This window comes from Ornithodoros turicata, chromosome 3, assembly GCF_037126465.1.
Source record: "Ornithodoros turicata isolate Travis chromosome 3, ASM3712646v1, whole genome shotgun sequence".
In the NCBI taxonomy this organism is placed as follows: domain Eukaryota; kingdom Metazoa; phylum Arthropoda; class Arachnida; order Ixodida; family Argasidae; genus Ornithodoros; species Ornithodoros turicata.
In genome coordinates this window covers 106,059,327-106,082,737 of record NC_088203.1, presented here as the reverse complement: position 1 = coordinate 106,082,737, position 23,411 = coordinate 106,059,327, and the positions used below count along the sequence as shown (strand labels likewise).

At 45.5% G+C, this 23,411-nt stretch overlaps 1 protein-coding gene across 13 annotated transcripts in view; it reads right to left on the bottom strand.

Annotated features, from left to right (window-relative positions):
- The window catches only part of LOC135389107 (tensin-1-like), a 160,725-nt gene that overhangs the window by 26,774 nt on the left and 110,540 nt on the right, over window positions 1-23,411 (bottom strand). For all 13 annotated transcript variants that reach the window (XM_064619086.1, XM_064619087.1, XM_064619089.1 and 10 more), the window contains 6 exons: window positions 16,979-17,017; window positions 5,377-5,418; window positions 3,842-3,885; window positions 1,196-1,257; window positions 1,022-1,119; window positions 16-66 (listed from right to left, as the gene is read on the bottom strand). In XM_064619086.1, coding sequence (XP_064475156.1) covers window positions 16-66; window positions 1,022-1,119; window positions 1,196-1,257; window positions 3,842-3,885; window positions 5,377-5,418; window positions 16,979-17,017 — 336 coding nt within the window. The remainder of the gene's footprint in view (window positions 1-15; window positions 67-1,021; window positions 1,120-1,195; window positions 1,258-3,841; window positions 3,886-5,376; window positions 5,419-16,978; window positions 17,018-23,411) is intronic.

Here is a 23,411-nt window from a genome sequence, read left to right as displayed (position 1 = left end):
ACCTTTGTTGCTCACCTGACTGTTAAGCTTAGACAGGTCGTGCCTCCTCTCAGAAAGGTTGAACACCTGGAGAACATAGATTCATTACATTACACCCTTCTCCCCCGTGCAACGTTGTAATCCGAAAGCTCATGTGATGTGAATTTCCGAGTTCGTAGAGCTTTGGAAGAGGTACTAAACTTTAACATTCAGAGCATAGTTCAGCAGCCTTTCACAGCAGCACTAGATTACCAGACAGGCAAAGCACACTTTAGAGGCACATAACAATACATGACATCAGTGGCATCACAACGTGTCACTCGGTACAGGAGCTCTTTGCGTCGCCCCATCCCCTTTATAATGGATCTCTTTCCTTTTGGTATGCGACACGTAACATTATACCTAGAACCTGAAGTTTTCGGGAAATATTTTCTTCACAATTCATGGGGTAAAAACCGGGGAAATCAACGTGTGCTATAAATTCATGCAAGTTCGGGTGAAAAATCTTCCAGTATGCTAAAATCGGGGAGAAATCGAGCTCTACTACTCAAACGAACTGTACCGGTTTGGTATAAATGGTGGGTGTAATTGCTGGCAAACAAGCTAGTGTGCATTCCTACAGACGTTTTGGCGAGGGAAATTTGCTGGGTGAAAACCAGGTTTCACCCTAAAGAGGCCACCTACAATTCGGGGAAGAAACAGGTTTAACCCCAAAACTTCAGGCTCTAATTATACCACAGGCAAAAAAATAAATAAAAAAGCAAGTACTCGAGGAGGGCTCCACATGTCGCCGCAGAGAAAGAGTTACTGCTACAACGCGTCACCCGGTGCAGACCGCACTCCCCGCACCCCCCTAGTGATGCCACTGCATGATGTTATGCACAGTTTGAGTTTTTTCTACACAATTTCTACACATTTTCTACACAAAGCTTGGACAACATTCGTGGAACATACTTGCAACAGGAATTTGTAAGACACGTCGAAAAATAGCTTTATGGCATGCCAGCGAGCATTTTTTTCCAGGTAAATAGATGTGACTTACCATGTACTTGCTGCCATGTTTCGTCCGCAGCATATGCGTCACTTCCTTTAGGTTGTTGCGGTACGTGGAATCGATTCCACTTTCGGGAAACGTCACCACTGCGCACGAAACATGTTAACAGGAATTACTCTGACATCTTGGCGGGGGAAAAAGAGCATATGCGAGGCCACTTACCAATGATCTTTTCTGTCACGTACGTGATATCCATGATAAAACTGGGTTGTCGTTCGAGGCTTCTGGAAATTGATTAAAAATGTAAATTGGCGCAAAACATAGCGGGGACAACTTGCAGCATCCAAAAGAAATATGCAGGATGGGTTCAAAGAACTCACGCAAACGTTGGTCACAAATTAATAGTGTTCAAACGCAATGTGTCCAATGCTAACCCTATAGACATAATTCTATGAGATAGGGAAATGCCTTACTTATTTTTCAATTACAATAAATGGCGAAAGACAGTAGGTCAGTGAGCCACCTTTTGGCCGCACTGGCAGCCTCCTGGGATGTTTTTTTATTTATTGATGAATTTCAAAGATACTGCTGGCTCGTACATATGGCAAATACACAATGTAGAGAACATCAAGGGATAAATCAAGGCCATCTCGGTTTCTGGGCTCATTGCACACGTATAGGAGTGTTTTTACAAAACGTTCATATGATCTTGTATTGCATAGTACATGGGGCAAATTGTAACAATTCGAGATCATTTTTGTAGAAAGAAGTACAGTCAAACCTAAGATGACCACGACTGTTCCCGCAGAAATTGGTCGCAAAGCCAGTTGTCATCTTAACAAATATGATATGAACCAAAAGTAGAAAGAAAACCCTGTGCGTAACACAATGCTGCATTATTATTCGCTTCGGAACAGAACGCATTGTTGAAGAGCATCGTACAGTTTAGTTGAAATATGGCAGTCGTCAAAAAGGCTAGACAGCCGTGAGATTTGAACCATGCATCTCTCGATTGCCGGTCGACTGCGTTAACTAATTACACTACGCTGGCACCTGCCCAGTAATAAGGTGTGTCCATCACTGAATGATAACTGCTTAAGGTAAATGCTACACTTTAAGCATCCTCTATTCCTCTCACAAAGTAAATACCGTTAATTCCAACTCGAAGGGGACCAAGATTTGTTAGAATAAAGCGAAGTTCGAGTAAAGCGAAGTTCGAGTAATGCGAAGTTCGAGTAATGCGAAGTTCGAGTAATGCGAAGTTCGAGTAATGCGAAGTTCGAGTAATGCGAAGTTCGAGTAAAGCGAAGTTCGAGTAAAGCGAAGTTCGAGTAAAGCGAAGTTCGAGTAAAGCGAAGTTCGAGTAAAGCGAAGTTCGAGTAATGCGAAGTTCGAGTAATGCGAAGTTCGAGTAAAGCGAAGTTCGAGTAAAGCGAAGTTCGAGTAAAGCGATGTTCGAGTAAAGCGAAGTTCGAGTAAAGCGAAGTTCGAGTAAAGGGAGCCGCTCTGAATCAGGGCTTGGTTCATTGACAGCGCATACTAACTGCGTCGGAGACGTGTCGTAGCTGCTAGGCCTTGTCGCACGTGCGCGGTCACGCGATGCCGCAAATATAAGAGGCTTATTCTTATTATCTTATATCTTATTATCTTATATTAAGAGGCCAGAATATTTATTTACAAGCAAGCATCAAAACAACTCAGGGCAGACAATAAACTTATACGCGCTAGCGTTGTTGCTTTAGCCGCGACTCTAAGCATCGTTGTTTGCGATGTTAAGCCTAACCCCATGGCTAACCCCGCGAACGCAAATATCGCCAATATCGCAAGAAAATATATCGAATTGCTGTCTTTTTCGCGGTGATCTCCTTAAAACAGCGGGCTTGCTTGCTTTACCGACGACGAGTAAGCGGCATCGTTCAGTGACGGTCACGTTTGCGCACACGTACCATTAACGTCGATCCTTGCTCCTCTTTCCTCTGGCAGAAGTATCGCTTTTATGAGATACTGAATTGTAAGTAATAAGTAAACTTAACATTTAATCAGTAAAGGTGTCCCTGACACGGTAGCAGCGGGCCAGCGCTTCGTAGCCGATGAGTAGTCTGGCGCGGCTGCTCAATCTCGTTCGAATGTATATCGTTGCGCACGTTCATATGTTTGAATTACCTGGTGTTATCTCTCTTTGAAATACACATGGCTCTGCCGGGAACCGAGCATCAGTTCGAATTACCCGGAAGTTCGAATTAAGAAATTTTGAATTAACGATGCACTGTACAAGTGTCTCCATCCCTTGCATGGGGACAACGAAACAATAGATAGATAAATTGCCACGAAATTGCGGCGCCTGGCTACGATACGCAGAGCTGCAGCTTCTGTGAAGCTGTCATATGGAGAAAGAGGTAAAGCTTCGAGAGGGTGTCGAGCCTACGCTCTTAAAAATGAACTTCACCGCATAGCACGCTCGTGGCCTACCGTCCCCGCATGACATCGTTCTTGACCCTGATTTGCTGTAAACGGGAGGCGTACGCCCTTTTTGTACCACTTATACAGCACATAACTGGTTTAAAAGAGAGAGAGAGAGAGAGAGAGAGAGAAAGCATAAAGGGAGAGGAGGCGTACGATTCCCCTTTTTAACAGTTCAGGGGCGAGAACGATGACATTCGGGATTGTGGTTGGCTAGGGGCGTGCTATGCGGTGAAGTTCGTTTTTAAGAGTGTAAGTAATGCCCCTTAGCGAGAGCAAGCTTTATGAGATGTCTTTCTATACTGGTATTCAAGTTTGACACCCTCATCAGCATCACTATCGCGAAATAAAGTAGTTGTATCACTATTATTACACAAACGATGTGCGACAATCTGCTCTTATAATTACCTTTTCGGACTTGTCTTCCGTTCGAGAGATCTGGATCCCGGACTCTGGAAAAAGAAACAAGATGAGTTTTCTATCATGATACGTCCCACATATCAAAGCCGAGTTTAAGTAGAAAAGGACGGACCCCCATCAGTAATTCACGTATACGTGAGACCCTCGTCTATTGCCAATGTTTGCTGACAATGGAAAGGATGTCGTGAACTTCGCGCCCTGTAGTATTTGTAAAGCAGTATTTTAAAAGTGTCATCGTCCAGTCGATGCAGCTACACCTTGGCGCAGGCAATAAAATTTGAGACTTTTGCGTGGCAATTATGATTATGAGCTACATAATCATCCTGAGAAATCATTTTAATCTAAAAGGAGACATATTTATCGTTCAATGTCCTTCGCTCACGACGACCTCTCTTGGTCAACTTGTATACAATACAACTGCCATTGGAATCTCTGAGTGGACACCACTGAGACACCGAGGAAGTGACGAGGAGGTCAATGGCAATTGGAGTCCAACCTTTCTGGTCAGAGATGCAACGCAGCAAGCACCGCTTACAAGCACTGACCCTCTGCACATTATCTCACCGTTGTTCCGTGTTTCATTGGCATCAAGTACTATTACATAACTATCTCTCAACTGTAGTCGTCCATAATCATGAACTCGATGGAAGCTGGTGTTCTGAGGCTGGAACACCGAAGTCACAAAGCCTCAAGCCTACACTCTTAAAAATGAACTTCACCACAAAGCACGCTCCTAACCAATCATCATCTCGAATGATATCGTTATCTGCCCTGGGGGCTAAATCGCTTCATCGTCGTTACGGTCGTTACAAGCTAACGAGTGGCGGGAAATTCAAAAAGCTGTGCACGTGACACATTGCGCGTGACGTATACCACGGCCTTCACGTATCGCGCGAAGAGCGCCGTGCACGTGTTTTATCACGTGGCAACCTTTTTAAATTTCCCGCCCGCCTTTTTTAATTTCCCGCCACTCGTTAGCTTGTAACGACCGTAACGACGATGAAGCGATTAAGCCCCCTGATTTGTTGAAAACGGGAGGCGTACGCCATTTTCTGTACGTATGACACTTATGTTGTTCACAAATGTCACAAAAAAGGCATACGCCTCCCGTTTTCAACAAATCAGGGCAGATAATGATATCATTCGAGATGATGGTTGGCTAGGAGCGTGCTATACGGTGAAGTTCATTTCTAAGCGCGTACACTCTTAAAAAGAAAACTTCACCGCATAGCACGTTCTTAGCCAACCATCATCTCGAATGACTACATTATCTGCCATGATTTGTTGAAAACGGGAGGCGTACGCCTTTTTTGTGACACTTATGCTGTTCATAATTGTCACAAAAATGGCGTACGCCTCCCGTTTTCAACAAATCAGGGCAGATAACGATATCATTCGAGATGATGGTTGGCTAAGAACGTGCTATGCGGTGAAGTTCATTTTTAAGAGTGTACTCTCTTCGTCCATAATCAGATTTGGCAATCATATATGGCTAATCATATCTGAACAGAAGCGAGACGTACCGATCGCCTGGATGGTCGGTATTCTCGGTTTTCGTTGTGGTTCTGAAATTGAGAGAGAGAAAAAATAAGGAAAGCTGAACTCTGCAATGACCAGCTCTTCATCAACGACCAACCACACGCCAGATATATGGGTAAAGAGAAAGAAGGGCAGTGAATCCCTTATAATTTGTGACATCACACGTGTAAGAATGTGAAAATTTCAATAGGGTCGACGTAGTCATAATCGCATTTGAATGAGCAAACTAAGCAATATTTTCCCCATCCAGATTTACAAAACGGCATGTATCCTCCCCTATTCGTTATCCTAAAGGAGGTTTGAATGCAACCAGTTGCGTTTTCCTTGGGGTTACTCCCCGAAGTCGTATCTCCCACTATCCTAATCTGTTATCATAGTTGCTTCATGGAGAAACAACAACTGTATTTCACGATAATGATGGTTGGGGAATAACACAGAATTCGTCATGTCAAAACTGAGTCAAAACTTCCTTCACTGCACTGCAAAAATGAGATGCTAAAAAAATATAACGAAAAGGGATTTAATTGCAAAGAAGCGGATGAACGTTAGTTCCAACATAATTAGCCCGAAAAGTAGGACAGGCTGAGCATGCAGCTGGTGGCCAGGGACATTATTAAAGTTAATTCGTCCTGAGTGCAGTCAACAAGCGGCTGATCTACTTTCTAGTTTTTTACCACCTCTGAGTGCTGAGAAACACTGAGGAAGATTGCAAGCAAAAACTGCTCCCGAGCGCCAAATAGTGTATTAAAACATGTTTTTCGTCACTAACTTTAAGCTTGTGGAGTGAAATGGAAGATATTTAGACCCCTGGTAGAATTTGTTTTCCGTACTGAAATGTTGAAAACTTAAATTTTCCTGTTCTCACGAACGAAGGCGCAACATAGACTTATTAGAAAAACTGCTGAGTTGTTGAGGGTAACAGTTCCAGGACAGATCCTGAACGCGGCCACATTGGGAGTCATACTCCAATGTAACATTTTCTTCAATAAAACGGTAGCACGAAGATGAACAAGGCGTGACTCGGGATAAAAGGCGAAGAATAAAAAATGCACGTTTTTTGCTGCAGGTGAAAGATTATATGTTCAAAGTGCCTCCCTTCAGCAGCAAGGCAGATCCAATGTATGAACTGACGTCTGGGGGGGGGGGGGGGGGTGACCGCCTAACCACCCCCTCCCCTGGATCTGACACACCGAAAGAGCGAAGTGACGTCACCGAAAGAGGGGAGAAGAGAAAAGCTCCCTCATTGAAAATGTATGACAGCCGGACGCGTGTACGCCTCCCGTTTTCAACCAATCAGGGGGCAGAACGATATCATTCGGGATGGTGATTGGCTAGAGCGTGCTATGTGGTAAAGTTCTGTTTTTCGAGTGTGGAGGGCTAAGTTCGGTCAGTGTAGAGATAACTTGATGCACCGAGAAAAATAATCGGAACGTGGCTATTGGACAGCGAGGAGCACCGTGCGCAACGCTGTCCAACACTTATCTCCGATTACTTATCTCGACGAATCAAGTATCTCGACCATCAGCGAACATAGCCTCCCTGGACAGGACTGTTCCAACTATTCTACGAAAACGCTCCCTGGGGTGCCTATAGTAAGGGGCACCTACTTTTTGAGCTGTCTCGTCTCGAAGTACGGCACATTATCAATCAGCCTATCCTCCATCTGTCCCCCTATCTGTCCCCCTATCCTACACGGGCAGCGCCTTTTCAGGCGGCCAGTGGACTGGATAGGATTGAAATGAATACTTCTTGAGATTTGCAAAACTCGTGGATTTTTGTGTCAATTTGATGGACGTGCACCAAGTGGTTACCCAGAACTTCGTCCTTGGAGGGGACGCTGAGCTCCGCAAGGGGGTGTGTTTGCACGTTTTTGACAAAATATTGCGCAATCACACAAACTTTTAGGGGGTGTCCTTCAGATTTGGGGGGGGGGGTGTTAGAGGGTGTAGGAGGGTCTGGATAAATCACTGCGCGCACCTACACGACGCAAGGCACGTCGGGAATTGCCATCTCCGATCCGTCGTTGTTCCGCTGTCGGGTGTCGGCAGAACCACCTGCTTGTCCACACCTGGTCGTCCGTACGACTTTTTAAATTAAACAGCATGACTAGTAGGAACCAAAAAGGCAAGACTATTTATATCCGTAAAATTCGGTAATTAAATTCAAGATTGTACAGCACAGTGCGGTTTTTCTTATTACCGTATTTCGTTGTTAGCGCCGTGTTCACTAGTCCTGACAACAACGGCAAAACGTATTACTTTCGGATAGATATCGATAGCGGAGCGTAAGTTGAAACTGATTTTCGAGAAACTTATAAGAAGATCCGTGTTATAAGAAGATGTACGTCTGCAGCGTAAAATCAGAGTAGACTGAAAATATTTTTTTTGTCACGAAATTCCCGCCTGAACGTGTTTGCTTTCGTCGCCATTTTGGATGGCAGTCAGGTGTCATGGCAGCCTCCGTGGTAGAAAGCAAACCAATGGGAGTACGCCACTGTGATTGACAGGCGAGCCCTTTTTTTAGGCTACACCCAATCGCCAGACCCCTTTTAATACACGGCTCTGAGGGTGCCTGAATATACTAGCTCCCTCTAGCTCAGGGGCTAATAATACGTGTACTTTCTTTCCTCTTCTTTTTTTGCGAAAAAAGTAACAACGTATCAAATGCTGAACTAATATTCAGCTTTATTCAGAATTGTTGTCACACACATCCCCAGTAGAATTTATTGCGACTGATAAGATAGGCATACACTCTTAAAAATGAACTTCACCGCATAGCACGCTCCTAGCCAACCTTTATGTCAAATGATATCGTTATCTGCCCTGATTTGTTGAAAACGGGGGGCGTACGCCATTTCTGTGACACTTATGCTGTTCATAATTGTCACAGAAAAGGCGTACGCCCCCTGTTTTCAACAAATCAGGGTAGATAACGATACCATTCGAGATAATGGTTGGCTAGGAGCGTGCTATGCGGTGAAGTTCATTTTTAAGAGTGTAGGGGCAGGGAAGCTGGTGGACGAAATCCATTGAAGGTGAAGCCTGAGCTTGGACGAACACGAAGGGACAAAAGAGCTGTTTGGTGTTTGTCTTTTGTCCCTCCATGCCATGTTCCCCGTGGATTTGCCTCTATGACTTTTGTCAGAAGGTCGTCTGACGCCTTTCTTGGGGTGTCACGTGATCAAGATCGCGAATTTATGCGCCTAGTTTTTTCCCCCTAAGAACTACCACCCAAGGAATTCCGGCCGAAAAATATTTTGATGGTCATTCCTGCTTCCCCTTCGCCGTCTCCAAAACACGCGCTTTTGGGGTGTGTTCGTAAACACAGAACAGGCCTGCTTTTGCTCACCACCATTCTCAGAATCATCAATATCATCGCGAAGCACGCGAAAAAAAAAAAAAAAAGGTTCACCTGTGTCATGTGACTAGGATAAAGAACACAGATCCAACGGGAAAAAAGTTCCAAGCGAGAAAAAGGATCGAAGTCTGCAAAAATAATCCAGAGGGGAAGAAGGTTCACCAGCTGATGCTTTTTGTTAGTTGCATCTTCTTTCGCTTTGAATATTTTCCTTCAGTCCTCCTTTGGTGGTGATATTAGATAGAGTACCGTGTACCCGAGCGCGCATCCTTGTAAAGTTTTATTTTCTTTTTTTTCTTTTTTATGTTCCGTGTTATTACAGCGAAGAAACTGCACTCTTAAAAATGAACTTCACCACATAGCACGCTAACAGCCAACCATCACCCCGAATGACAACGTTCTTGCCCTAGATTTGTTGAAAACGGGAGGAGGAGCCTATTTTGTGCCATTATGCACGGCACAAAATAGGCTCCTCCTTCCGTTTTCAACAAATCAGGGGCGAGAACGTTGTCATTCGGGATGGTGGTTGGCTAGGAGCGTGCTATGTGGTGAAGTTCATTTTTAAGAGTGTTTGGCTGTGAGCGATGTGTATAGATGCGGACAGATGGAGACAGCAGGAAAGAGCAGAGGTTAATGCGTGTCCTGGGACGACTTCAAGGGAATTACCCTCGGAAGTCTGCCGGAAAACTCAAGGAAAACCTGCGACAGCACAGCCGGTGGGTGGATTCGAACCCTCTACCTTTCAGTCTTGGGCAAGACCATCTTGGGACTACACTCTTAAAAACGAACCTCACCACATAGCACGCTCCTAGCCAACCATCATCCCGAATGACAACGTTCTCGCCCAAGATTTGTTGAAAACTGGAGGCGGAGCCTATTTTGTTCCATTATGCACGGCACAGAATAGGCTCCGCCTCCCCACTCTTAAAAATGAACTTCACCGCACAGCACGCTCCTAGCCAACCATCACCTCGAATGATATCGTTATCTGCACATATCGTTATCAGGCTTTGCGCTGAAAACGGGAGGCGTACGCATTTTTTGTGACAATTATGAACAGCATAAGTGTCACAAAAAAGGCGTACGCCTCCCGTTTTGAACAAATCAGGGCAGATAACGATATCATTCGAGATTATGGTTGGCTAGGTGCGTGCTACACTCTTAAAAATGAACTTCACCGCATAGCACGCTCCGAGCCAACCATCATCTCAAATGATATCGTTATCTGACCGGATTTGTTGAAAACCGGAGGCGTACGCCTTTTCTGTGACAATTATGAACAGCATAAGTGTCACAAAAAAGGCGTACGCCTCCCGTTTCCATCAAATCAGGGCAGATAACGATATCATTTCAGATGATGGTTGGCTAGGAGCGTGCTATGCGGTGAGGTTCATTTTTAAGAGTGTAGCACGCACCTAGCCAACCATAATCTCAAATGATATCGTTATCTGCCCGGATTTGTTGAAAACGGGAGGCGTACGCCTTTTCTGTGACAATTATGAACAGCATAAGTGTCACAAAAAAGGCGTACGCCTCCCGTTTCCATCAAATCAGGGCAGATAACGATATCATTTCAGATGATGGTTGGCTAGGAGCGTGCTATGCGGTGAGGTTCATTTTTAAGAGTGTATGTGGTGAAGTTCATTTCTAAGAGTGCCGTTTTGAACAAATCAGGGGCGAGGAAGTTGTCATTCGGGATTATGGTTGGCTAGGAACGTGCTATGTGGTGAAGTACCCGGGTTCGAATCCCGGTGCCGGCTGCGCTGTCTGGGGTTTCTCCTGGGTTTTCCTCAGACGCTTTCAGACGTATGTCGGCACAGTTCCCCTTTAAGTCGGCCCAGGACGCACATTCCCCCAGGGCGTCAGTCGTGACGTTGCCCACATCTGTGAGACCGACAACGGCGAGCCCTTTCACCATCACCACCACCATTTTTAAGAGTGTACCATAAAGGGTGAACCACCACCACGGTCCTTTCGAAAAGGTGGAGCGGTCACGCTCTGTGTATGCAATTACGGTGTCGTGCGCATTAATGAATGCACGCACGATTGAGTAAGTGCACGCACGTGCACCGCTTTGGGACGTCTTCGGTAGAGGCTACAAAAATACTCTGGCAAAGCAGCGGCTTTGGAATCAGATCGTCGAATGCCTTCCGATTCTAGGAGTGAACTGGAGCGAGCACATCTCATAGATATACAAATTTTGACAATTTCTGTCAAACGCTGTCGAGTCAAGACGCTGCATTAATTCCTCGGATGCGGCTCAATGTCGCTACGGCTTAGTGGCGTTATCGCTCGAGAAAAGTTGACTCTCCCAGATGCCGTCACTGCGGTGATCTTGAAGATCGAAAGCACGTTCTTCTTCATTGCCCACACTACCAACCTTCCCGAACCACATTTTCAATCAGCTGGACTCTCGTCCCCTCTCTTTGTCAAAATTTCTTGATCCATGGCCAAATCCAGCCCACCAATGCTGTGCCCTCAAAGCTCCTCTGACCTTTTCGGACCGTCATAGGACTTCGGTCCTCACTGTGAGGCAACTCCAACTCCATATTCCATTTCTCACATCACCACCAGCAACGGTGTAGGGCAGTGGTTCCCAAACTGTGGATCACGAAGCGGCCAACAAATTCAAAAATAATAATAAAATGCCACGCCGTGCCCGCTATTCTGTGCTACCAGGAGGTCCGTGGCAGCAGACCCGGAAGTTTTTCATAAATGCGCTTGCATTCGGGGTACGCGACGCTATCGATTCATCACACGGCCTCGCTTTCACGCCTCATTTCACTTGTGCACGAGGACCAAAATCTATGTCGTGAAAACAACACTCACTCCCACTAAAGGCCACAGCGTCTGCGTCTATCGCGGCATATACACGAACGCCCTGCCTTCACGGCGCACCGCGCAGTCCCCGGTGCATGGCGCAGATTCATGTGACACAGCTCAAGTATCTTGTATCAAGTATCAAGTATCTCTAGTATCTTGGCTCTCAAGCTTTAGTTTGAGAAGCACAGAGCCAGTTCCAGAGACATGACTGGATCAGGGATCCATATGGCACGGTTTCTCAGCAGATGAAAAGCAGTACATATACCTCAGTTGAGATTCAACTTTGAGATTGCGGTTACCGCGATAACCACTTCCGAAATTTTGGGCAGGTTTGGCGACGGAATACCTGCTATTGACGAGAAAAGCCACGAAAATAACGCTTCCGTTTGTGACTTATGCGAGCTTCAATTCGCCGCTATGGCGACACTCAAAACAAAGTACAGCAGGTCACAGCTCAAGATCGAGCCTGGACTGAGGTTTGCGGTGTCAAACACAGTCCTCGAATCGATAAACTATGCTCCAAAAAAACAGGCTGACTCCAACCACTCGGAAGAGGCAGCTATGCTTTCATGGCCGCTCCTGTCGTTGTGCGAGCCTTTTTGGCCCAGAGAACTTGCTATTAATGTAGCTTCAATAAAATGTCATTGTATCGGTTTGGTTAACCATCTAGCGCTGAGATCGGAAGACGTTAGGTTGGGTTGGGTTAGGTTAGGCGACGAGGTGGTCTCTATTTTTATGGGCCAGAGGGCGGCGAAGTTTGGGAACCACTAGGGTAGGGTATCGCCTCTTGCGATGGAACTCGCCATCAACCGTCATCATCATCAAATAAAGTTGTCGTTGTTGTACATTGACTCGGAATAACGGGAAAAGCAGAAAGGGTCACACATAAATTCTTCCGAACCAGGTTGCCACGGGAAATCAGTTAAAAATCAAATTGAAGGAAGGACGAAAATGACGAATGGACAATGGGCACTCGAACACACGACGTGTGGCCGAGTGGATAGAACACCCGTTCGTTGGTGGCAGCTCCACGGCCATGCTGAAAACTGGCACCGACGGAAACATTCCGGACCGACGTCCCCCTCAAGTAGTCCCAGGAGGCGTAATAACTCATTCTCTTTCCTGCTCAGCTCCATCTGCACACTGCTCATAGCTATACAGCTGCTAACAAGAATAAAGAATGGACGTAAAAGGGGAATGTTCGTGTATTGGTATTCTCTCGCACCTTTATGCGTCTTGCGGTGGCGAGGAATGTTAACGCGCATTACTGCTATATATACAGTCGCACACGGCAATATGGATTGGATTGGATGGGGACGACGAATGCGAGAGTCTCGCCGGTGACCTCATCGGTGGAATCATTCATCACCGAAAAGATGGGAGAGAAGCTGGCTGTGGCAACCGCATCCCGGGTTGATTGCTTTCCCTGGAGGCCCCTCATTTGGGGCTGTATAAGTCCTTCGGGGAACTCATTCGTCTCTAATGTACTATCTGAACTTCCTATATAATTATTAGAGATAAGATAATCCTTATAAGAGTAATGTTAGTATCCATGCATCCATGCAAGTATGTTCCGAGTAAGCCGACAAGAGTCTCGCGAATAGGCTACGGGGCACCCTTCGAAGTGAAATAGACGCCTCCCCATGATATCATTCCGACTACACCGACGTGTTGTGCCCTTTTGTTTAATTGCTGTTTCATCTCTCTTTTTTTTTTTTTTTTTTCTTCTATCAAGTACATCACACATCATTAATAATTGTCCACCGTTTAGCGCTTGCATGTAATTCGTAAGGTCCCCGAAACAGTGGTCGAACCTCGTCGCGTTGCCATGTTGATTCCACGACCACTGATTTGGGGTGCCTTTCACGCTTAGGGGGTCATTGAACCGTAAGATGTAAGCCCCCGACTTAGCGGGCTGCACTCTGCAGGGTGTCTACGAAGTTGTAGTTTATAAACTCCCTGACGTTTCCAGGTTTTCACCGAATATTTCGAGCGAATTTCCCTGAACAGAACAAAACTAAACGGGGGAATGTGTTTAAAGATTATATAAGAAAGGAAGGGAAAGGTTAGCCATGATGGAGGCTTGCTACTCCCAAAAGCAAAGACAAACAAACAACAAGGAAGAAGAAGATCCGAAGAGACAGAAAATTATGGTGCAATACAGTAAAAGACTTGGCAGACATGGAAGTACTTGGTAGTACAAGTACTTGGCTGTCAGGGAACTTGGTGCCTGCTCCTAAGTTTTGATAGAGGTCATTCATAAAACAGATCATTATTGAATAACTGAACAAAAAATCTTGCAGTGAAATCTTTGTTTGTTTGTTTTTTCTGCAGGAGGGAGACCTTGCACTCTGCCTCAATTATGACCCACGTGCTTTTTTTTTTTTTGCTTTTTTTTTGTTAAAGTTTACTTATTAGTGAAGCTGACCTACTATACCCGTTATTGCCTCGGAGCTTGTCGTATTGGCCGAATGGTCACTCGCTCAACCGCACTGATCGGCACTCGCGATTTGCTGCGCTTCGCGATGGCACTTGTCTGCGACATTCCCTGGCCTCACCCGCTTTTTGACAGCCGCCTGACGTTTCCAGTCGTATCGAAATTCCCCAACAATTCAAGATTCCCCGAGATGGTGGTGGTGGTTCACTGGCTTTGATTGGCTGACATACGGCCACGCGAAGCCGGAATCTGAGAGCGGCGATTTCAGAAAATCCCAGTGCTCCTTTCGTACGCGTTGCATCCTCGGAGATTACTGGAATAAACTGTCCTTCCCGTTTCGTTTTCGCTAACCTTGACAGCTCGTGGACAATGAGCCGAGAGAGGAAGAACCGGAACAGTTTGGAGACCTTCTCCTCCTTCATCGCCAGCAAGTTCCCATAGTTCAAAGCGGCGCTATGCTGGTTTCTGAAGTCGTCTATTACGAGTGTACACTTCGAGTGGTCTCTGAAGAAACCCGGCTGACCATTTTTTGCTCCGTCCCTCGGCTGTTGGAGCCAGATTTTTGTTGCTCTGTAGCAGATATACAGGTGCTCGTTCCAGCCTGACCACTAGTTTTTACAAAGTACGAGCACCAGGATTGCCACTTTGTCGCGGCCCCATTACGTTTCGTTTCTCATCATCATCAGCAACGCAAGCTGTAAAGACGCCAATAGCTAGCAACTTTCTCTATGTGAAAGAAAGCCCACGAGGGTTCTGGAACACGTCGCGTACTTGCATATGTGCAGAAATTCCGTGGCAAGTATGCATTGCGTGTATCACCACTTATTTGTTGTTGTTGTGCAAGTTACACGCAAACTTATATCCCAGCAGGAATGAGAAGAAAATCATCTAGCTTTATCAAAGAGTTCCTGACGAACAAAAAAAATGAACTGTCTTTCTCGTGGATTAAACCCTACACTCTTAAAAATGAACTTCACCGCATAGCACGCTGCTAGCCAGCCATCGTCTCGAATGATATCGTTATCTGCCCTGATTTGTTGAAAACGGGAGGCGTACGCCTCTTTTGTGACAATTATGAACAGCATAAGTGTCACAAAAAAGGCGTACACCTCCCGTTTTCAACAAATCAGGGCTGATAACGACATCATTCGAGGTGATAGTTGGCTAGGAGCGTGCTATGTGGTGAAGTTAATTTTTAAGAGTGTACGCTCCACAAAATGTGTCCAGAGAATAGAGATTCATAGTATATTATAAGTAAGACACACAGACAGTATAACTTGAAGTATATTTACTGGTGCGTAGCTAGAATGCAAGAAGAAGGGGAATAAAAATTGCACGCCGTCCAGCGTCTGCCAAAATGATTGACAGCGATCCCGTTTTCCCCCGATAGAATCCAGATGGCGGCAACACCGTCGCTTATAAATAAAAGATAAATATGGCGCCTCAAGTAGACATTTTATTTTGTACCGCAGAGTACGACACGCAACTTGTTAGATATGGGAAAGCAAGCTCGATGTACCGCCGTTGCGGTCAGGCAGGAACATCGACGTCGATATCACGCACCATACCGAAACGTCGTTATCGGCGACGGGATAGATGGGAACTTGCTTCAAGTTTGCTTTCGAGACAAGCGCAGGATAAAGTCAACAAGAAAGAAAGGACAGCCTGTTCTTCCGCACGTAGCGATAAAAAAATGATGTCGGGAATTCTCACAACACCGTGTCCCAAAGTAAATCTACGTTGTAAAGTAAAGCTGGTTGTCGACCTGACGAAGAAGCGTATTTAACGTAACATTTGCCGAGCGTCGGTGATTATGATATCAAGTTGGATCAGTGTTGCACGTAACGGCGTTTATGTTTATCTTCACTTTTTTTTTTTCGGTAGACGGAGCAGTAATCGCGCTACTTTTTTCTTTTTTTTTTAGTTGGTAGCGGACAAGCATTTCCGTTACAAATGTATAGTACAGAGATCCTATAATTACCGATATATACCCTCATAACACGCCGTCCGACGAATTTTTCACCACCCACATTTCGTATTTGTCGCTGGTCACGTGTTGCGAAACTGGAATTATACCTCCATTGCTTTCTTGAACCCTGAATAGCATGAACATGCCTACTATAAGAAGTAATTACATGCATTTACTTGATATAAGACTCTGGGAACGTGACTATACGAGGAGTACAAATTCGGATAATCACTCCATAACTTCCCAATGTAACAAATCATAAGTATAAGCGGATCTCACCCACATGATGTTGCAAATTTTGCTAAAAGTACAAAAGGAGAGCTTAATTGACGTCTCATCGTATCTTATGTCATCGACAGAGCATGTCTCGCGTCAAATCCATAAAATAAAGCCAGATGTTATCGTTCCTCCACACACACCTGGGAACGTATTAAAGACTGCAAAGAACGATAAAATTTTCCACAACTCTTTTTTAACAAAAAAAAAATATTAGTGAGTTTTAGTACATCGTGCGATATCGCCTTTGCGTTACTTAAGGGATGGTGTGGTGCTTCTGCGCAATGAGCGAAGTTCTCGTTATGCTTTGTGCGTGCGCGGTAGCACCAACGCTATCCGTTACGTACGCACGGGCGATGATAGCGTACGTTGACGTGACCCTTTCATTTGGATAAATGGCCAGCTGAATAGACACCACACACATAAGATCAAAAAAGAAGGAAGAAAGACGCGGTAAAATATTGTTCCAACACACATCTACAAAATAATTCCGTCCCCTCTAAGAACGCGCCAAATTTCCCAAATGTAAAATAATAATAATAATAATCGTACACCACTTAGTATTGCGCAATTTGATGTTCCACCACGCAAGTCCCACTGAAAGGCAACGATTCTTCCACATTTACGCGAGCAGGTACTATTAACGTCAGGACTAACATTTTCATGTTTTCTTCTTTATATCAAATTAATGAATCAATCAGAGCAGAACTGCAGCGCCACTCACCAGCTCATAGCCTTGCTTCGGCTCACAGGACGATATCACCTATAAAAGAAAAAGCAAATAACGCTGTCATAAACAACTTGTACATTTCCCAAGCATGCAAAACTTCCAACATTCTCAACCTGCCAATATGGTTTGAAGACATGTCACACATTTATTGAAATACGTTTTTTTAAATACGAATCAAAATTAAATGAACAGCCCCGCTATCGACTCCACGTACAGCATTGTACATCGAGATACCATATTACTAATCCCTAGGTTGCTACTTGCTTACGCATGTCGTGGTCTGTTATAGAATGTAGCAAGCTGAGATTTGAGACCAGTGTGTGGACAAGCATGAATATTGCTCATGATCAGAGTCACCTAGCGACGCCCACATGTTATTATTGTTACAATCCGAATTTCCTCGCCTATCGTCACTCATTACCATTGTTGATCAGATAAAACGTGATCGAGTACACCACCAGAGCAATCTATCAGATTCAGCATCATTTATTATTGAACGCTCAGACATTGATGTATGTATAGTTGTGTCAAACGCAAGTTCACGGTCAGCTGCAGCCATCCAATGCATCCGGCAAAATGACAGCTGACGTCCTCTGTGATAAGCTTGGGTCGGCAGGCGGAAGTAAAGCGGACAGACGGTGCTCCAATGTCCTGGTATGCGTTTCCATGGGTCTGTCTGGGGGATTCATTTAATTTGTAAGTCGCATTGACGCGTCTTTCTCGTTCGACATTCGTGACGTTGCAAAGAGACAGTGACATTTTTAGCACTGAATCTGTCACAAAAAGCATTTTTTTCCTATATGCGTAACGCAGATGTGGTACAATATTTAAAAATGGCTCATATTAACTCGACAACTATCACGTGCTTCGTTCGACCCCCCCAGACATATTGCGAGACGCGAGCACGATAGGCAACCAGAAAAGTGGTCGGCAAATTGAGTGGACTACGAGAAAAGCTACGAAAGTGATATCTGCAACCTTGGATGACACGGTGGGCGTTGTCCCTGTCAATGGGGCTTCCAAAGGGGGGGTTTTTTGTACAGGAGTGGGTGTGGTGCTCATCTTTCCTGAGCTTTTGTGTGCCTGCTGGTTCACAGTTGATCCTTGTAGGGGGCGTTCGCTGTGGCAGGGGAGAATATTAAATCACCAGTCACGCGGTGTGTGGAATGACGCGGGCCATCGTGTCAGCAGCGTATACATACATTTCTTCTAGTTGTTCGTGCATTTTGTACGGCAGTCGGGAATTTGCTCTTTTCATTTTCTTTCCTAGATTTTTTTGCGCCGCGCTCGCGTTACCTTAATGCGTATGAGTCGATAAATTAGTGCGGTGGCGACACTCTGGCCACACTTAAATAATAATATGGCAGTTGAAGAAAAGGCACCAGCAGTGGGATACGAACCCACAACCTCCGATTGCCGCCGTTGTGAGGCTCGTGTCGTGTTTGTCCTTCTCTCGACTCATCTACACCTATGTTACGTCCGAGCACACGACATTTGTGCATCAATATAGGCACTTTTTTTTTTAAAAACGTTTGGAGCTGGGACAGCAACATCGTGGAGTTGTACAAGTTCCTTAGACCCGGACTTCTTGTCATCAACAGGCCTCTCCACCCTGCTTTGATTACCGGACCCCTTATCATATCCATCATCATCTCTCATCACGTACAAGTGGCACTGGGGCAGCGCCCAGCCTGCTGGCCGGCATCAGCCCCATCTCATCATCATATCTCTATTTGTGTGTGTGTGTGTGTGTTAGACCCGAGTGGAGTTACATACGGGGTACTGTCCGCTGTGATTTCGGCGATTTTTCATATTATCCCAACAGAGGGCGGACGATGGTACCAAAGGTAACGCAGCCTTCCCATTCGCTTCGCGTCGCGTCCTAGCGACTCTCCAGCGAACCACCGTCGACGCGCGCCAAAACGGCCAAAGCAAACGCACGTCATCGGCGCCGCAACAAGCAGTTGGGATGTTTTAAAATTTTTTTTTTCGTTGTTTTCATCTCCAACGCTGCGGGAAATAGCAAAGAGGTCGGAGCTTAGAAAGGAGACAAATGGTGGAGAAAACGCCCATATTCTAGGAATGTGCTTGATTACTATCAGGGCGTTGCGTAGAATACGTGAATGAATAAGTCAAAGCGAGTCGCTGATAGCGTGTGTATAGGGTCAGCTCAGCCGCTTACGCGTGGATTACTTTTGTTGTTTTAACTCGGCCGACGCAAAGTCAAACGACGCATATTTTATTGAAAAGCGAGGGAACATGTTGCCATTCTGCCTCGAGATCCTTCACGCGCATTCATCGAGCGATAGGAGCGATTTAATTTACGAAAAAGCTCCCCAAAAATGAGCCTCTCATTTGTCACTGTTGCTATATACGTCGTTCATTCACTTTCTGAAGGAGTTTGAGAGACGTCTCGCTGCGATCATCATTCTTGCCACGTTGTTTGTTGCACAATCAGTCCATTTATAGAGTGGGTTTTTCGCGGTATTTTTTTTTTTTTTTTTGATCTGCTTTAACGAGTAAGTTTGACACCTCGGAAACAGTGCGTGGATTCTGGGCGAAAGATAACTTCGTAGAAATCACGTGCGTAATACAATTAACGCTATATGCGCATCCCACGGCCATTGTTTGCAGATACCGCTAAGTTTCATTAATGCATATTTCGTAATTTTCCGGGGTCTTACGTAGCGAAGCAACTTTGGTTATGAGGCACTACCAACAGTTTTGCCCACCTGAGCCCACCACAGCACCCCCGCATTCATCGTCCTTAGATGAAAGACTTGCCTAAGCAACCTCGAGCACTTGACGTTTTCCGCTATGCTCGCCACCTTGCGAGTAATAAGCGTCGGGTCATTGTAGCACGGCAGACACGTGAGCTTTTGTTGGCAACGTGTACAGGTTCGGAGCCAGCAACTTGGTTAGCATTGAACATAAAAGAAGGGTGCAAGCATGCTGGTGTAGAACCTTTTCCTTGAGACCAAGAGAGTCTTCTCCCCTCAGTCTCAAGGAAACTTTGGAATCGCAAGTTGCTTCGACACGTTAAGTAACCCTTAGGTTGGTAAAACATAGCTCATCATCATATTTGTCTCGCAGCAACAATTGTCATATTTTCCCACCTCTCCGTGTTCTAGAGACATGGCACCCCATCCTTGGCCCATCTTTCCGTTTCTTCGTAAAGGTCACCGCGCGCATATAGGAAGAAGACATGCATGGCGATGCGTGCACCACATGATGGATCTGCGGAAACTCCCACGGTGGCCAGCATGCATTGCGTGATCGTCACTTTCACGACAGCAGGGACGCCGTGTCTGTGTAACGCACACGCATACCGAGATCCATGGCCATACTTTGCCCGTGATGAAATTCGTGTCGTCCTGGGTGTTTCCCGAAGGAAGGTGGGCTTTAGTAGCACGCATTCACCGCACCTTCCGGATTGTAAGGCGGCAATGCATGTTACAGCCGGTAACGTAAATTACAGAGGCTATGAAAGACGGCGAGTGCCGGTGCGGGACTCGAACACACAACCTCAGAATGAGAGAGAATGGGCCAAAGTGAATTGTGTATCCGTGTCTTTGTGAACGAGAACTTGGCACGTTGACGAGCGCGCAATTTCGGCGTAATGTACCCATTAATAGCACACCTGACCGGCGATGGGAGACTGGTTGTTGTTGTTTTTAAGTGTTGAGAGACTGGGTTTGGGTTTGAGTACCATCATCGTCAACTGCCCTCCGAGCTCGCTACTATTGTGCATCATCACAAAAAAAAAAAAAATGTGTGTGTCCCTCTTCAGGGACTAGAGTCACTTCTTTGATGCGAATGGCATGATACTACACACAAAACAAAGTGATTGAGAGCTGCTACAGCATCCTGTGCAGGAACACATTAACGATTACATGAATGGTGTTCCCGAAAGGTTGCGAAGGTACGTGGATGAGAGTAATGAGAGTTGTTCGGTGTAATGACCGAAAGGCTATAGTTAGGGTGTATTGGATTCTTTCGATCCTAACGTTTGTACCTTTTACGCATAACTCTTTAGTAAAGGCGGAATCACTTCTTAAGAAGTCTATGGGGAATTTTTGTTCGCAGGGTTCTCGTAAACATCGCTAAATATCTACACGAAACAGGTACAAGCGAGTTCCTTTCGAGTTTATCTAGGGAATGACGTATTTTTGAAGGCCTGACGCGATTTACTGATTTTTGGCGAATTAAAGTAGGTCATATTTTCAATACATGGGAGTCTATGGGAGATGCAACAAAATCGCTTCTCTCGCTACGCCCGCCCCGTATATTTGCGCCAAAATGATGTCATTTCCCTACAGTAACAGTCGGGTAATTGATTGCAATCAACAAATTCGACAAACGTACTGCAGTTTTCCAGATCCCTGCGAATGAAAATAATGGCTTTGTCGTTCGCTAACATGTTCTGTACGCTGGCGTCGATTACATTACTTCCTAAAATCGCGTGAGGAAAGCAAAGGGAACAAAAAAATTTTGCGAAGGTGCAGCCAACGCTCTCCGGAAGCGAACGTTATCTAGAGCGCATGAGTCCGCCTTAATTGTCAGTTCTCTCTGTTCATCGTTATCAAGGCGTAATGCTGCTCGTGGGCACATAAAATAAATTTTTTTTTTTTTTTGATTGCGTGTTAGCGCCGCGAAGCAACTGTGGCTATGAGCGGCGTACAGATGTGGACAGACGGAGAGAGGACAGCAGGAAGGAGTGGGGGACAGGGGGATTAGTATGCGTCCTGGGCCGACTTCAGGGGGAACTGTGCCGACATTCGTCTGGAAAGTCTTCGGAAAACCCAGGGAAAACCTCAGACAGCACAGCCGGTGGTAGGATTCGAACCCACCACCTCCCAGTCTTCAGCACGACCTTGGTTACCACCAACGAGCGGACGCCTTAGCCCACTCGGCCATGCCGCTGGTACATAAAATAAAGCTAGAGATGAGAGGGTGGTAGTACGAGGATATACCTATCCGCGATTTGTCATCGTCGCCATCCGACGACCGCTCATGGGTATAATCCTGAGTTCCTGACGAATAATCAGGTTGAAAATATTGGGGTTTCCTCGACTAACATTTCAATGCGGCAATGCTGACGGCTGAAATTTTCATGAGCAGTTTGGACCGTGATATACTATACCTTTGTCCGTGTTTGGCGCATTTATGTCAGAGTACTGCCACTGAGATCGCAACATTATCCGCCGGCTCGACACAAGTTTGTATCAGCGATACGTACGTCACTTGAAAAGGAACTTGAAAGTAGCAAACCTAAAAAAGGATCCCCCGTAATTCCTGGCGCGTGTTGTTAATACAAAAAAAAAAAAAAAAACTCCTTCTTGACACGACAGACCGTTTGTCAGGAGATCGTCAAGTGACGCGATGTGTCGCGAAACAATGTCATGCCTCATCGGGCCGCGAAAACCCACTGCGGAGAAGACGCCATTTTTGGCATCACGCGGTCCCTGACCTCTTCCGTCGTATACGAGAGGCAAGCATTGAAGAGGGGCAAAACACGTTCCGTGCTGCCCCCAGCGCCCGAGGTGGTTCTATACGGATGGCGGTTTAGTTTAGCACATATTCTTGGGGCTTCAAATTTTAGCCGCTACTTTCTCGTGCTTTTATTAATGGCGTCCGTTATAAGATCGAAGCTTTGAGGCGGGTAAACAGCTAGGAGACATAGCTGAGGGTGAAACGTAAGAGCTACAGAGCTCAAGAAGTCCGTGATTCAGCATGACACAGTAACGGCAGAAAATTGAGTAGACACTCGAGCGAGTACACAGCGAGATAAAATACAAACATCTTACGAAAGTGTCGTTGCGCTGTCTAACTTAATATTTTGTGTAACTTGTAACGTAACCTATCTACGCCCGTTCTATCGACTGCTTTTAGCACTTTACACAGCCTTCTTCTTTCGTTTCTTTCGTTGTATATTTGCGGATTATTTCCTTCTGTCCCCTTTTTAGCCCGATCGTCTAAGATTTAAACTATAGCATCGGACACCCACTAACAATTGTTTCGTGCATTTTGCGCTAGAAAACTGAAATCATCATTAACGCCCGCGTGCTCGTCAAGAAAACAATATACATGAAGAACTGCAATGCGAACACGACATTTAGTGGACCACTGCCTATATGTCTGTCTCAAAAAAAAAGTCACGAGAATACGGTGTCGGAGTAATCATACCCGCGTGATGTGTTGCGTATACCCCCGGAAGCAGTTTGCCACTCAAAGATACCACTTAATAATAGTTATAATTCGTGGTTTTATGTCGTTTACGTCGTTATTAATCGGTCCGTGGACAAGGTACGATAGATTATTGTTCCTTGGGCGCCTCTGGGCAGCTCCATAAAAGAGCTCTTTGGCAACACTTGGTTATTTTCGTTACTGCGCTGCGATGTCACGTAAGGCAAGGGAGAGGGTGTTC